The sequence below is a fragment of the Manis javanica genome, chromosome 16 (genome assembly GCF_040802235.1).
Source record: "Manis javanica isolate MJ-LG chromosome 16, MJ_LKY, whole genome shotgun sequence".
Classification (NCBI taxonomy): domain Eukaryota; kingdom Metazoa; phylum Chordata; class Mammalia; order Pholidota; family Manidae; genus Manis; species Manis javanica.
In genome coordinates this window covers 67,949,893-67,967,316 of record NC_133171.1, presented here as the reverse complement: position 1 = coordinate 67,967,316, position 17,424 = coordinate 67,949,893, and the positions used below count along the sequence as shown (strand labels likewise).

Genomic DNA, 17,424 nt, shown 5'->3' with positions numbered 1-17,424 from the left:
GATTTGATGCAATCCCTATCAAATTACCAACAACATTCTTCAATGAACTGGAACAAATACTTCAGAAATTCAGATGGAAACACCAAAGACCCCAAATAGCCAAAGCAATCCTGAGAAGGAAGAATAAAGTGGGGGGCATCTTGCTCCCCAACTGCAAGCTCTACTACAAAGCCACAGTAATCAAGACAATTTGGTACTGGCACAAGAACAGAGCCACAGACCAGTGGAACAGATAAGAGACTCCATACATTAACTCAAACATATATGGTCAATTAATATATGATAAAGGAGCCATGGACATACAATGGGGAAATGACAGTCTCTTCAACAGATGGTGCTGGCAAAACTGGACAGCTACATGTAAGAGAATGAAACTGGATCACTGTCTAACTCCATACACATAAGTAAATTTGAAATGGATCAAAGACCTGAATATAAGTCATGAAACCATAAAACTCTTAGAAAAAAACATAGGCAAAAATCTCATGGACATAAACATGAGTGACTTCTTCATGAACATATCTCCACAGGCAAGGGAAACAAAAGCAAAAATGAACAAGTGGGACTATATCAAGCTAAAAAGCTTCTGTACAGCAAAGGACACCATCAATAGAACAAAAAGGTATCCTACAGTATGGGAGAATATATTTGTAAATGACAGATCCGATAAGGGGTTGACATCCAAAACATACAAAGAGCTCACATACCTCAACAAACAAAAAGCAAATAATTCAATTAAAAAATGGGCAGAGGAGCTGAATAGGCAGTTCTCCAAAGAAGAAATTCAGATGGCCAACAGACACATGAAAAGATGCTCCACATCGCTAATCATCAGAGAAATGCAAATTAAAACCACAATGAGATATCACCTCACACCAGTAAGGATGGCTACCATCCAAAAGACAAACAACGACAAATTTTGGCGAGGTTGTGGAGAAAGGGGAACCCTCCTGCACTGCTGGTGGGAATGTAAATTAGTTCAACCATTGTGGAAAGCAGTATGGAGGTTCCTCAAAATGCTCAAAATAGACTTACCATTTGACCCAGGAATTCCACTTCTAGGAATTTATCCTAAGAATGCAGCACTCCAGTTTGAAAAAGACAGATGCACCCCTATGTTTATCGCAGCACTATTTACACTAGCCAGGTAATGGAAGCAACCTAAGTGTCCATCAGTAGATGAATGGATAAAGAAGATGTGGTACATATACACAATGGAATATTATTCAGTCATAAGAAAACAAAACAAATCCTACATTTGCAACAACAAGGATGGAGCTAGAGGGTATTATGCTCAGTGAAATAAGCCAGGCGGAGAAAGACAAATACCAAACGATTTCACTCATCTGTGGAGTATAAGAACAGAGGAAAAACTGAAGGAACAAAACAGCAGCAGAATCACAGAACCCAAGAATGGACTAACAGTTACCAAAGGGAAAGCGACTGGGGAGAATGGGGAGGTAGGGAGGGATAAGGGCGGGGAAGAAGAAAGGGGGTATTATGATTAGCATGTATGATATGGGGGGGCGGGAAGGGGAGGGCTGTGCAACAGAGAAGACAAGTAGTGATTCTACAACATCTTACTATGCTGATGGACAGTGACTGTAATGGGTTTTGTGGGCGGGGACTTGGGGTAGGGGAGAGCCTAGTAAACATAATGTTCCTCATGTTATTGTAGATTAATGAAAACAAAAACAAACAAACAAACAAAAAAAGAGCCTATGCAAGAGATCCATGAGTTAAACTTGTATGGCAAACTCATCTTCTGAACTATCTGACAACTTAGCCACTGGTATGAGGACTTGTCTTCTATCTACAGCCATATTCTATGCACTATACAAATGTTTCAATATTTATCAAGGCAGTGTTTATTCCTGTCTATAAAAGGTACTGGTAATAGCACTATCAATTTATATGTAGACGAGTTGTTTATGGAACTTTCTTCCTTGTATTCACCGTCATTAGATAACCAGCTGAAGGGTGTCCTTCAGTGCAGAGCTGCTTGGGTTAAACCATCCGTCAAGTGTTTTTCAAGAGCAGATAGCTACTGGAATCTTCCCTAGGAGTGTTCTACAGCTCTGTGTTCCCCATAGCCCACTGTGAGAATCACAGCCACAGTATGCCACCACTGCTATATCCTTCATCCTTCGCTGAGAATGGGTTCCATCCCTTCCTCGGGACAGGACAGGAATATTTTCCGTATGCTGAGAAAGCCCATCAAACAAACATGTGACACATGTCATGTATCCATTCTCAATGACAGCTGCACTGCTATCAACATCTGGAAATGACTCAACTCAAAAGTCAAAAAAAGGAAGACAGCTTTAGGGAGTCCAAAGACCTAAGCTTAAATTGTGGCCCTTAGGCAGCCAGATGATTTCATGTACTTCAACCCCCTCCTCACCTCCAATAACTGCTGCCCTGCCCACTCTACAGGCTCATTGGAAGCTGCATGAGAAAATGTACTGGAGCCTATCGCAGAGAAGACGAGCACTGGAGGAGTGTGAGAGGTTATCCTTCACTCCCCACATTCTCCACCCCAGGTCTTCTGGCAGAGCATGTAGATGTTGTAAACACACACACACGTCATACAACCAACCTTTTGTATCACACATTATCTTCTTCAGAGGAATAAAAAGAAATTCAATAGTTCAGTTTGTATGGCATTTTATTAAAAAGGAAGGAGGTTTATTTTTAAGAAACTCTTCCGAGGCGGAGCCAACATGGTGGCGTGAGTAGGACAGTGGGAATCTCCTCCCAAAAACATATATATTTTTGAAAATACAATACAACTAATCCTAAAAGAGAGACTAGAAGACATAGGACAACAGCCAGACTACATCCACACATGCGAGAGCCCAGCACCTGGTGAAAGGGGTAAGATACAAGCCCCGGCCCGGCAGGATCTGAGCGCCCCTCACCCCAGCTCCCAGCGGGAGGAGAGGAGTCGGAGTGGGGAGGGAGAGGGAGCCCAGGGCTGCTGAATACCCAGCCCCAGCCATCCGCACCAGAGCGCAGACATAGTGCATGCGTGGAGGGCTGGAAACTAGGGAAGCAGGGCAGCAAGACCTCTAAACGGGTTCCAAAGCTGATGCCCCTGTGACAAAGAAAAGTCTTTTTGAAAGTCTTAAAGGGACAGGGATGCAACAGCTGGATGGAAACAACACAGGTCACAGTCCAGCAGCTGGAAATTACAGGGAACACTGGGCGCACTAACACAGGTCACAGTCCAGCAGCTGGAAATTACAGGGAACACTGGGCGCACTAACCCCCTGGGCAACAGCTCTGAGACCTCTCACGGAGGTAAACAGCCAAACAGCCCCCCATCCATTACCCCTCTGGGGCTCGGTGAAAGCAGAGAAGCAGCCTAAGGCTGGCGAGGCCCTCAGCTAGGGAGCTTCCTCCATACCAGCCAGGCAAGACACAAAGACCCAGTCTACACACAATTACCCAACACAAGCCACTAGGGGTCACAGTTGTCCCAGTAAGGAAAGGCCAGTAGCAAGTGGAAAGTTTGGCCCTCACAGCTGACAGTCAATAGCACCTATCAACATGAAAAGGCAAAAAAATATGATCCAGACAAGACTAACCCAGACAGCTGCGGCATCTGCTACATCTTCCCCTGAGAAGGAACCTGGGGAGATAGATTTAACCAGTCTTCCAGAAAAGGAATTCAAAACAAAAGTCATAACCATCCTGATGGACTTGCAGAGAAATATGCAAGAACTAAGGAAGGAGAATACAGAAATAAAACAAGCTCTGGAAGGACTTCAAAACAGAATGGACGAGATGCAAAAGACCATTCATGGCCTAGAAAACAGAGAACAGGAACACAGAGAAGCTGATGCAGAGAGAGATAAAAGGATCTCCAGGAATGAAAGAATTCTAAGAGAGCTGAGTGACCAATCAAAACGGAACAATATCCGCATTATAGGGGTACCAGAATAAGAAGAGAGAGAAAAAGGGATAGAAAGTGTCTTTGAAGAAATAATTGCTGAAAACTTCTCCAAACTAGGGGAGGAAATGGCCTCTCAGACCACAGAGGTACACAGAACTGCCATGACAAGGGATCTAAGGAGGGCAACATCAAAACACATAATAATTAAAATGGCAAAGATCAAAGACAAGGACAAAGTATTAAAGGCAGCCAGAGAGAAAAAAAAGGTTACCTACAAAGGAAAACCCATCAGGCTATCATCAGACTTCTCAACAGAAACCCTACAGGCCAGAAGAGAATGGCATGATATACTTAATGCAATGAAACAGAAGGGCCTCGAACCAAGACTACTATACCCAGCACAATTATCATTTAAATATAAAGTAGGGATTAAACAATTCCCAGACAAGCAAAGTTGAGGGAATTTGCCTCCCACAAACCACCTCTACAGGGCATCTTGCAGGGACTGCTCTAGATGGGAGCACTCCTAAAATGAGCACAGAACAAAACACCCAACATATGAAGAAGGGAGGAGGAGGAATAAGAAGGGAGAGAAATAAAGAATCATCAGACCGTGTTTATAATAGCTCAACAAGCAAGTTAAGTTAGACAGTAAGATAGTAAAGAAGCTAACCCTGAACCTTTGGTAACCACAAACTTAAAGCCTGCAATGGCAATAAGTACATACCTTTCAATAATCACCCTAAATGTAAATGGACTGAATGCACCAATCAAAAGACACAGAGTAAGAGAATGGATAAAATAGCAAGATCCATCCATATGCTGCTTACAAGAGACTCACCTCAAACCCAAAGACATGCACAGACTTAAAGTCAAGGCATGGAAAAAGATACTTCATGCAAACAACAGAGAGAAAAAAGCAGATGTTGCAATACTAGTATCAGACAAAACAGACTTCAAAATAAAGAAAGTAACAAAAGATAAAGAAGGACATTACATAATGATAAAGGGCTCAGTCCAGAACTAAAGGAGGAAATAGAATGCAATGCATTCATTCTGGGAGACTTCAACACACCACTCACTCCAAAGGACAGATACACCAGACAGAAAATAAGTAAGGACACAGAGGCACTAAACAACACACTAGAACAGATGGACCTAATAGACATCTACAGAACTCTACATCCAAAAGCAACAGGATACACATTCTTCTCAAGTGCACATGGAACATTCTCCAGAATAGACCACATACTAGGCCACAAAAAGAGCCTCAGTAAATTCAAAAAGACTGAAATCCTACCAACCAACTTTTCAGACCACAAGGGCATAAAACTAGAAATAAACTGTACAAAGGAAGCAAAAAGGCTCACAAATACATGGAGGCTTAACAACACGCTCCTAAAAAATCAATGGATCAATGATCAAATCAAAATGGAGATTCGGCAATATATGGAAACAAATGACAACAACACAAAGCCCCAACTACTGTGCGATACAGCAAAAGCAGTCTTAAGAGGAAAGTATATTACAATTCAAGCATATTTAAAGAAGGAAGAACAATCCCAAATGAATAGTCTAATGTCACAATTATCAAAATTGGAAAAAGAAGAACAAATGAGGCCTAAGGTCAGCAGAAGGAGGGACATAATAAAGATAAGAGAAGAAATAAATAAAATTGAGAAGAATAAAACAATAGAAAAAAATCAATGAAACCAAGAGCTGGTTCTTCGAGAAAATAAACAAAATAGATAAGCCTCTAGCCAGACTTATTAAGAAGAGAGTCAACACAAATCAACAGAATCAGAAACGAGAAAGGAAAAATCATGACGGACCCCACAGAAATACAAAGAATTATTAGAGAGTACTATGAAAACCTGTATGCTAACAAGCTGGGAAACCTAGGAGAAATGGACAACTACCTAGAAAAATACAACCTTCCAAGACTGACCCAGAAAGAAACAAAAAATCTAAACAGACCAATTACCAGCAATGAAATTGAAGCGGTAATCAAAAAACTACCAAAGAACAAAACCCCCAGGCCAGATGGATTCACCTCGGAATTTTATCAGACATACAGGGAAGACATAATACCCATTCTCCTTAAAGTTTTCCAAAAAATAGAAGCAGAGGGAATACTCCCAAACTCATTCTATGAAGCCAACATCACCGTAATACCAAAACCAGGCAAAGACCCCACCAAAAAAGAAAACTACAGACCAATATCCCTGATGAACGTAGATGCAAAAATACTCAACAAAATATTAGCAAACCGAATTCAAAAATATATCAAAAGGATCATACACCACAACCAAGTGGGATTCATCCCAGGGATGCAAGAATGGTACAACATTCGAAAATCCATCAACATCATCCACCACATCAACAAAAAGAAAGACAAAAACCACATGATCATCTCCATAGATGCTGAAAAAGCATTTGACAAAATTCAACATCCATTCATGATAAAAACTCTCAGCAAAATGGGAATAGAGGGCAAGTACCTCAACATAATAAAGGCCATTTATGATAAATCCACAGCCAACATTATACTGAACAGCAAGAAGCTAAAAGCTTTTCCTCTGAGATCGGGAACTAGACAGGGATGCCCACTCTCCCCACTGTTATTTAACATAGTACTGGAGGTCCTAGCCACGGCAATCAGACAAAACAAAGAAATACAAGGAACCCAGATTGGTAAAGAAGAAGTTAAAACTGTCACTATTTGCAGATGACATGATATTGTACATAAAAAACCCTAAAGACTCCACCCCAAAACTACTAGAACTGATACCGGAATACAGCAAAGTTGCAGGATACAAAATTAACACACAGAAATCTGTGGCTTTCCTAAAGATTAACAATGAACCAACAGAAAGAGAAATCAGGAAAACAACTCCACTCACAATTGCATCAAAAAGAATGAAATACCTAGGAATAAACCTAACCAAAGAAGTGAAAGACTTATACTCTGAAAACTACAAGTCACTCTTAAGAGAAATTAAAGGGGACACTTACAAATGGAAACTCATCCCATGCTCATGGCTAGGAAGAATTAATATCGTCAAAATGGCCAACCTGCCCAAAGCAATAGACAGATTTGATGCAATCCCTATCAAACTACCAGCAACATTCTTCAATGAACTAGAACAAATAACTCAAAAATTCATATGGAAACACCAAAGACCCCGAATAGCCAAAGCAATCCTGAAAAAGAAGAATAAAGTAGGGGGGATCTCATTCCCCAAGTTCAAGCTCTACTATAAAGCCATAGTAATCAAGATAATTTGGTACTGGCACAAGAACAGAGCCACAGACCAGTGGAACAGATTAGAGACTCCAGACATTAACCCAGACAAATATGGTCAATTAATATTTGATAAAGGAGCCATGGACATACAATGGGGAAATGACAGTCTCTTCAACAGATGGTGCTGGCAAAACTGGACAGCTACATGTAGGAGAATGAAACTGGACCACTGTCTAATCCCATATACAAAAGTAAACTCAAAATGGATCAAAGACCTGAATGTAAGTCATGAAACCATTAAACTCCTGGAAAGAAACATAGGCAAAAACCTCTTAGACATAAACATGAGTGACCTCTTATTGAACATATCTCCCCAGGCAAGGAAAACAACAGCAAAAATGAACAAGTGGGACTATATTAGGCTGAAAAGCTTCTGTACAGCAAAAGACACCATCAATAGAACAAAAAGGAACCCTACAATATGGGAGAATATATTTGTAAATGACAGATCTGATAAAGGCTTGTCGTCCAAAATATATAAAGAGCTCACACGCCTCAACAAACAAGAAACAAATAACCCTATTAAAAAATGGGCAGAGGAACTCAACATTAAGTTCTCAGATGGCCAACAGACACATGAAAAGATGCTCCACATCGCTAATCATCAGAGAAATGCAAATTAAAACCACAATGAGATATCACCTCACACCAGTAAGGATGGCTGCCATCCAAAAGACAAACAACAACAAATGTTGGCAAGGTTGTGGAGAAAGGGGAACCCTCCTACACTGCTGGTGGGAATGAAAATTAGTTCAACCATTGTGGAAAGCAGTATGGAGGTTCATCAAAATGCTCAAAACAGACTTACCATTTGACCCAGGAATTCCACTCCTAGGAATTTACCCTAAGAACGCAGCAATCAAGTTTGAGAAAGACAGATGCACCCCTATGTTTATCGCAGCACTATTTACAATAGCCAAGAATTGGAAGCAATCTAAATGTCCATCGGTAGATGAATGGATAAAGAAGGTGTGGTACATATACACAATGGAATACCATTCAGCCATAAGAAGAGGGCAAATCCTACCATTTGCAGCAACATGGATGGAGCTGGAGGGTATTATGCTCAGTGAAATAAGCCAAGTGGAGAAAAAGAAATACCAAATGATTTCACTCATCTGTGGAGTATAAGAACAAAGGAAAAACTGAAGGAACAACAAAACAGCAGCGGAATCACAGAACCCAAGAATGGACTAACAGGTACCAAAGAGAAAGGGACTGGGGAGGATGGGTGGGCAGGGAGGGATAAGGGGGGGGAGAAGAAGGGGGATATTAAGATTAGCATGCATAATAGGGGGGGTGGGAGAAAGGGGAGGGCTGTACAACACAGAGAAGACAAGTAGTGATTCTACAACATTTTGCTATGCTGATGGACAGTGACTGTAAAGGGGTTTATAGGGGGGACCTGGTATAGGGGAGAGCCTAGTAAACATAATATTCTTCATGTAAGTGTAGATTAATGATCTTCCCTTGTGAATCAGATAATAAAAAGCTTAAGTTTTGGGTGACAGCATTTGAAAATTTCTCGAATGGTATTATGCAACACAGAATAGCAAAGTCACATCATTTCAGTACATATTACACATAAATTGGTTTGTATGCAAGGAAGTTGTAAAATGCTGAATCAAACAAATTTCCATATTGAAGGAATTCCAAACCCTTCAAACACAGATTTTTACTACACAAAGCTTCATGAGGCATACAGTGTTTCTGGAACCTATTGATCATGGAATGTTTCATCAAGGCTACTTTCTCAGTCTAGTAAAACATTTTGCAATTTTGTTTATCAAAACAGTGCACGTGAATTCCGCAAGTCAAACAGTAGACACAGGCTTTATATTAATTAGTTCCTTGTGCCGTCTCTCTCCACCTGTCCTGCTTTTCAAAAGCAACCATGTTCAAATCCTGTGGTTATTTACCTCCATTATATCTAAATAATATTCCAACATTGATATTCATTTTTCCTATTTTAAATGTTACTTACTGATTTTACCCTGTGGAAGATAAGGATTGACTTTCTTACACCCTCCGACCCCGCAATACCAACATGCTTCTCCACCATCTTCCTAGTAAATTGTATCACAATTCTGGCTGAAATCCATATTCTACATTTAATTGTAACAAACTTATATAAATATCATTTGTGTATAACTGAGCCATATTTATTTTCTTATAAAACCTGCATTTTTCCCTTAGTGTTAATAGTTGCCTTGTTTGCTTAATGTTTAGAAAATATACCTATTACTAATTCATCAAACTCACCAGCAAGGCTTACAAAATTCCTCTCAATAGGGTCAAATATGTGAATCTATTAGTTTCATTTTTTCCCCTTGGAAACACTGCTCTTGGAATCTTCCAGAAGGTTTTCCTTCTTCAATGTGGATTGCCCTCCAGGACTGCTGAAAATTCTCTTCACCATCATCCTGGAAATTGCCTTTGTTTCTCTTCTGAATTTGACAGATCCTCTTAAAAGATTCCCCTCTCTTTCGTGTCTCCTCCTCTTCCTTCATGGTTTACTGCCTTATTTATAGAGCATATCCTCCAGCAGTTTCCTGATAAAGTGTGGACATGGGCTAAACTTAAGCCCTTGCATGGCTGGAAATGACTCTTTCCTCACACTGGACAAAAGTTTTACAAAGTAAATATAAAGTAAAAGTCATTTTCTGAAGTTCCTTTTGATTCTTGATCCTTAATATGAGACTTTTCTGAAGGCTTTTAAGATCTTTATTCCTAGTATAGTGAAATTTACAAAACTATGTACTGAAAATGGATCTTTTTCCATTCATTTTGCCAGGCAGTTGGTGGGCCCTTTCAAACTCATTCTTATCCTTCAGTTCTGAGCAATTTTCTTCTATTATTTAATAGATTTGTCTTTTTTTCTCTTTCTTTCTAAAGCTCCTGGTAGTCAGATATGGGACTTATGAATTAATTTCCCCATTTTCTAAACATTCTTAGTTTTATCACTCTTTCTGTTCTTTAGTACAGACTAGGCTTAACACTAATTAACCTCTAATGCTTCAGCTCAAGTTTTCTACTTCTCCTATCACTTACTCTATTTCTAAGAGCTCTCTCTTATTCTCTATCCTTTTTCTATAACACCCTGTACATGCCTTATAAATGCAAAACGGTCTCTTGTAAGATGGCCTCGTCTGTATTTGAGGCTATTAATTACAGATTTTGTTTTTAAGTTTTCTTCTGCTCCCCTCAGTCTCTCATTCCTCTGTGGTGTTTTATTATTTTTATTAGAATTTATTTTCCATTTATTTTGGTCTCTTTCATTTTGGAAACTTCCCTCAATTGGATATGATTCCTCAGCAGTCCATTCATATTTAAGAGTGAAGCACTTGATTACAAGTCATGTACAGAGGTGTCTGAGCCAGAAAGTTTCATCAGAGAACTCCCCAGATGTCCATACCTGCAGGTCTTGTCTCCTGGGCTGGTTCTCAGATGAACCCTCCAATATTCTGCACAGGGGACATAGACTTGGCTGCCAGAGTTCTCTGAGTCAGTGAGGAAAAAGGCCTCAGGAGCCCTACTGTTTCATATGTAGACTTTCACTTAATTCCTCTTTTCCATACAGCAGCAATCCCTCTGTTTCCTCTACCTGCCTTCACATGTATCTAGACTTCAAGTCTGGAGCCTCCTGGGCACAGAACCACCATCACTTTGTGAGGTAGAGTTGGGGTGATCATGTGGCTGAGCAGAGGATCAGGGGGTCTGATTTCATATACATACTTTCAACACACCTTACCTCTTAAGGTTCTTGATGCCTTCAATTTGTAAGCCTTTCTAGAGTCTGTGGGGCACACCGCATGCTTTATGTCTGAGCCCCCTCTACAGGCAATCAAGTCCCAGCCTCGGCTTCAGCCTTCTCTGCTCTACTAAGCTACCACTTGTCATCCACCTTCTATCTTTTCGAATGTCAATGACATCTCTTGTTCTTATGGCCATTTCCTCTTCCAGTCCTTTTGTACTTTTGAATTATAACTTTGAAAAAGTTATTTGTCAACATTTTAGTAGAGCTTCAATGAAGATAAGCGACTTTGTTCAATCCACTGTGTTAAATGGAGTTCTGTATCAATTAAAATCCTTTAGTGTCATTACACTAGCCTTCATCATATTCCCAGTTTGATTCCTCAAAACTGAATAGAAGTAACTAATAAAGAACTTGAAATGTAAATATATCTCCGAAGAGTAAATGTTCTACATACTACATAAAAGGTATTTTTGATCAATCCAATTTGATTGAATAAAAGTGCTCCTTTCTCAGTGTTGTCAACTCAAATTACTTATACAACCAGTAATTAATCAGCCATATATATGTATACATATGTATAAATATATGCATATTAATTTAGCATTAACTAAATGAATTGCTTCCAAAAGGTTTCTTCGTAAAAGATACTTCATCCTTTTATATGCTGAATAAAACAAGTTAAGAATTTCAGAAAGGTTATAGTTTATAAGTAGTATTAAGCAACATTTCATATTCAGTATTTCCACTATATTATTAAAAAAAGCAACCTAACTATACCTGAGAACTACTAGTGATTCTATAAGCCACATGGGCCTGCCTTCATTTGTCCCTAAAAACAAGACAAGAAAAAAAAAAAACACCCCATTTTATCTTCTGTAACACTGCAAAAGAGTATCATTACCTCCAATTTGCAAATAAGAAAGCCAAAGATAGATAATTTATAAAAGGCCATACAGGTAGTAAGTGGCACAAATTCAAGCTTTGGTACTTCAAGGATTTATCACAGTAACTAAAACAAACTATTTCTGTTAATAATTTTGAATTAAATCAGTAGTAATCACTACAGGATACAAATATGAATTCAATTTAAATCAAGTCTGATGTCTGACTAGATAATGAGATGCAAAACACTTTGCATTTATTGATATTTATTTTGTAAAGATGCTATGAGTAAGTATCAAGAAAAAACATGTAATTTTTTTTTCCAGGACAAAGTCTTAGCAAGTCAAAAGATAGTTTAATATAAACTTCTTGCCTTTGAAATTTCTCACTGAAACTCTTAGGTTTATTTGCAACAACACTGAGGACCTAGAGGGCATTATGCTCAGTGAAATAAGCCAGGCAGAGAAAGACATGCACCAAATGATTTCACTCATGTGGAGTATAAGAACAAAGAAAAACTGAAGGAACAAAACAGCAGAATCATGGAACCCACGAATGGACTAACAGTTACCAAAGGGAAAGGGACTGGGGAGGATGGGTGGGAAGTGAGGGATAAGGACGGGAAAAAGGGGGCAGTATGATTAGCATGTATAATGTGGGGGTGGGTATGGGGCGGGCTCTACAACACAGAGAAGACAAGTAGTGATTTTACAGCATCTCAGTGACTGTTAAGGGGTATGTGGGGGAGACTTGGTGAAGGGGGAAGCCTAGTAAACATAATGTTCTTCATGTAATTGTAGATTAATGATATAAAAAAAAATACGAAATACTCATCTAGTTACAGTTGTACAAGTGATGATACGACTCAGCCAGTGCTGGCCTCCTGACGTAGCATTCACCAAGTGCTGACCACTAGTGTAGGCACTATACTAAAATAACCCTATACAGTCCTATTACTATCACCATTCTACAAATGAGAAAACCATGTAACTTCTAGGGTCACGTGGCCTGAACCCAAGCTGCCCAAACTGCTGCAAAAATTCCCTTTCAAAATGCTAAGCCATCTTAACAAGTTCCTTGAAGCTTGGCTGTATTATAAATTAACTTAAGTGACTAACTTCTCTGCAACAGAGTATTTCCCTAATTTTTCATTTAAAACTGCAGACCCAGTCTAACTCTAACTCTGTTACCTTCTAGAAGGAAGGTTCTTTCTCATGCCCATCAGTCTGAAAACCCCTGGGTACCAGTGCTCACCCACTCATTCAGGAGTCCTTCCTCTGACAGGATTCTGTTCTTAATGCCGCCATATACCCTACCATCTCTGTGAGCAAAGAAATTTACAAAAAGCACCTTCAAAAAAAATTCATATGCTTACAGACTTTGGCAAACAATTTTAACCATGGCCACCCTGGAGCTCTTTTGACCCTCTTCTATTTAGAACTTGCCCATGACCCGACCTGACCCACCCCAACAACATGGCTGACTCTCGAGTGTGGTCCCTGAACTGCCATTATCACAATCACCTGGGATGTCTGTTCAAAGTAATTAGACCATTAACTTTCAGTTGACTCTCCAAGGATGAAGCTCAGGAGTCTGCATTTTTCATACCCTCTCCCCAGATGATTCCAACAGCTCATTCATATCTAAGACCAGCCCTAGGAACTCACAGATGTGAGACTTTCAGAATACTCACTTTTCATCTCTACCCCAATCCCATGGCATTATCTCAGAACACTTCAACATCAACGTGATAATCCACACTACTACACACAAGCTCACTTTTTTACCTGCCACATGCCAGGGAGAGGCCCTTCCTGTTCACATCAGTGACCCCCTCCTCCTATTGCTACACACTCGTCCCAGCCCTTCTCAATGGACCAATAACCTTAAAATCAACAATGTTCTCTGCCCCACCTATCCTCCCACACCCACTAAATCTGCTCTTCAGCCTAAGCCCCACTCTAATCCCACCACTTGTATCTCTTCCATCTCTCAGCCCCCTGGCAATTCTACCTCCTGCTCTGCCAGCACAGACCACAGTTTGTCCCGGGCACTCCCGCTGGGCAGCAGAGGGACATACCCTGCCCCAGCCGGGGCCTCAGCTCATTCAGCAGGCTGCCACCCACAAGCTACCCTTCCGTTTCCAGTGCAGACTGGCCTAATGACATAACCATTACTACAGCCAATACTTACAGGGCATTTACTGCCTCAGACAGGATTATCTCATTTAACCCTCACAGCAGTCCTGGAGGTGGGTACATTATTATCCTTACTATAAGCAAAACACACTGAGGCCAAACAATGAAATAACTTGCCTAAGGTCTCATGGCCAGGATAAGACAAACTTGAAATTCAAACTCACTGAGCACCTTTTCACAGCCTGGGCTCAGGTTCTTTTTCTTCCTGCTCTAAGAACTGAGGAGAAAAGAGTGAAAAAGAAAAGAGCAGCTCAAGATTTACCACATGGAGACATGAGGTCAGGTTCCCATTTCCTAGGAAAACGTTGCTGTTGATCTGCTTCCCCCCACCTAGCATCATCTCCTAGCTTTTCAGAGCTCACCTCCAAGTAAGGGCAACAGATGGCACCACAACACATTCATCATGATGTGGAAGGCTTATTCATGAACTTTACATGTTGAAACATTTGTCTTTTATCAGCCCAAACTTGTAAAGAATAGTATGTAAAATGAACATTGCTGGCCAATTTTTCAAACTCACCTCTTGTTTTTCTTGTAATTTTCCAGTTGTTGGGACTGCATATGTTTGCACCTTTCTAATTCACACTGTCCACATAAATCCTCCAGATTCAGCAGGTGGATTTCGACCTCTTCAAAGCTAGCCCTTAACTGAGCTGGAAGCATGTAAGGTCAAAAGAAGAAATAATTGTCAATCAAAATCCTTGATTATGGAGAAAAGAAAACGAGTCCAAAAGTTATTAAAAGGTTAAACTGTTGAGACAGTTTTACATTCATTTAACATTGTTTATTAAGCTTTCTTGAAGCAAATAAAATACACTAACAGGAAAACATACTTCAAATTATGTTTTTTGAGTATATTTTTAAATTTCATACACTTTTCAAGATGTAACTCTCACAACACTTTAAATGTGCTATTACCCAGGATGATGAGGAAAGGGAGTATCCTAGTTAACCCAGCACAATACCCTACTTACTCGATATACTGCACATGAATAATCAACTTCAAATAATGTGAACAGAGTGAAATACAGTTAACACAAATTATAATGAACATAGTATAATATCTGAGGTTCCAAGTTACTTTGACATTTGTTCTGCCTTGGGACATGATAAACATAAATTTTCAAGGCACTATAGACATGTACAAACACTCAATATGTGTGTAGTTTCTGGGCTAGTCAGCGGTGGGTGGGAAGGAGACTCCACTCTTTCCCGGACTCACTCCCCCACTTTGCGTCAGAGCCCTGAAGCTCTTCTGGAACATGGAGATCATCTAGACATACCTTTGTTTTAAAAGATTCAAGGCCAAGGCCTGCAGAAATTAATCTAGCACCTTGCCCAAGATACCTGGCTAGTGAAGGGAAGTCAGGAATTAACAGAGTCCCTCTCACACTACAGTAATTTTCATTTGATAGGATGCTATTTCATAGTTATGGGTATGAGGATTGGCTGTTTTCTGACAAGGAAAGTTTCAGATGTCCAAGATTTTAGAACATAAATAGCATTATGGCCATTTACCAAACGCTGACCAAGTGTTTTGGATACAAAGATGAAAAAGACAGTCTTATGCTCAAAGAGCTTAGAAAAGGAAGGTGTATGTTAAAGGCAACACAGCCTGACAGCCAGGTATGAGATGCTGGGCAAACTCAAAGGAGTGGCAACTGGCAGGGAGTGATGAGGGAGAGGCTCAGCCTGACATGGTCTCCCACACCCGAAGCCTCACATCCGGCAGGGCAAGCAGCAAGCTGGCCCTGCAGCTCTCCAGCCTTGGCTTCACTGACCTGGCTAAACACAATTACAGCGTTTCTAATTCCTTCATTTATCCACTAGATTTTCCTATGACTGTCTAAATTAGCTTTCGTAGCATCTAGGTTAGGAACAAATGCCTCAAATTTCAATTTGCAGTGCTAGATTTAGTGAGACAAAAATTTTGGTCTGTTTTTAATTACCTTTGACCCAAAGATCTATTAAACCTAGAAGCATTCACATTTTCTAATATCCCGAGTTTTAATTCTATGGTAGAAATCTGCGTTTATAAAAACTCCCTTTTATTTGGTAGAGCCTAGCACTTAAAGACATGGATTTGGGAGGAAAATAAGATTTTACTGAAAAGTGACAATGTGACGCAGCAGTCTAAGCACTCCTCCTCAAGGACACTTTAGGTGCCGTTTTTCATCATATTTTATCCCTGTAAGCCACTGGTAAGTCTGGGAAAGGTTGATAATAATGCATTTCGAACAGCTTTGAATCTATCATCAGGGGCCACATAAAACTGCTAACATATGTGATTATGAAAGTCTAACCTGAAACAATTTACAAAATCTAAGTTTTAATGAGAAATTATGTCTAGATTTTTTTTAAATGTCATAGATAAGGGATTTATGTGGGGGAAGACAGGCAAAATGATGTTATTATACTAGTTGCTATTTACTTTTTGTCTTTATGTTAAGAAAATGACTGGAGCCTCAGCCTGGGAACCAGTACTACTGGCCCTGAGGAAGCAATATTCAGCTCATTCTGTTATAACTAGTCTGATAGGGTCTTCAAAGGTGATCATAGCTAATAGGATTATTTAAAAGGCTATTTCACTTTGATTAGTGATAAGAACTAGAATAATTAAATTTAATATGGAATCCATTTAACTCTAAGTTACTGGGTTCCTCCAGTATCACATGTTATGTTATACTGAGCGTAGAGAACACTGGCTGATAACTGGGCCGATGCATGAGCCTGCAGACGTGCTCTGCCCTTACAGATGAGGGGAGACTCTGCAGTCAGCTGAGGTACCTCAAGCGCTAATAGTACACACCAAGGTGGTCAAAAGGCAAAGTAACTTAGCACTTGGCAGTAAGTAAAAAATTAATAGTCATTTTAAAAATGTGGAGAAAAAATTTACAAAGATTGGCTAAGTTTCATAAAAGTTATTTAAAACTAGTAATTGTATAGCCCAGTAATAATCTAATAATCATGTTGTAGATACCACCTATGCATCTAACAGACCAAAATGGTGGTAAAATTCTTTTTTTTTTGACAAACTTATAAATCTATCAATTATATATGAGACTATGCTTAGACTTAAATCTCTTACAGGTGATGGGGATTTTCAAATGATTTTTATAAAAAGAAAATAGGAATGGAGTCAATAATTATTCTGTATTGGAAAACAACTATGTTCTTTTTACCTTCATTATTTTTATTTGGACAGATGACAATTTCCATGTACAGCTTAGCTCTGTGGGTTGACGACAGAGCTAATGAGGCCAGGAAGTGGAATGGAGCTGATCTCTAGGCAGGCGATTCATTTCTCATGGAGAGAAATTCTAAGCACAAACTGAACTTACCCCCTAGTTTCCTTTTCTGTTAATAAAATGGGGGCCAGGTG

The 17,424-nt window shown here is 39.7% G+C and overlaps 1 protein-coding gene across 6 annotated transcripts in view; it reads right to left on the bottom strand.

Annotated features, from left to right (window-relative positions):
* The window catches only part of DTNBP1 (dystrobrevin binding protein 1), a 149,856-nt gene that overhangs the window by 83,457 nt on the left and 48,975 nt on the right, over nucleotides 1-17,424 (bottom strand). For all 6 annotated transcript variants that reach the window (XM_073225160.1, XM_073225158.1, XM_073225159.1 and 3 more), the window contains one exon: nucleotides 14,563-14,695. In XM_073225160.1, coding sequence (XP_073081261.1) covers nucleotides 14,563-14,695 — 133 coding nt within the window. The remainder of the gene's footprint in view (nucleotides 1-14,562; nucleotides 14,696-17,424) is intronic.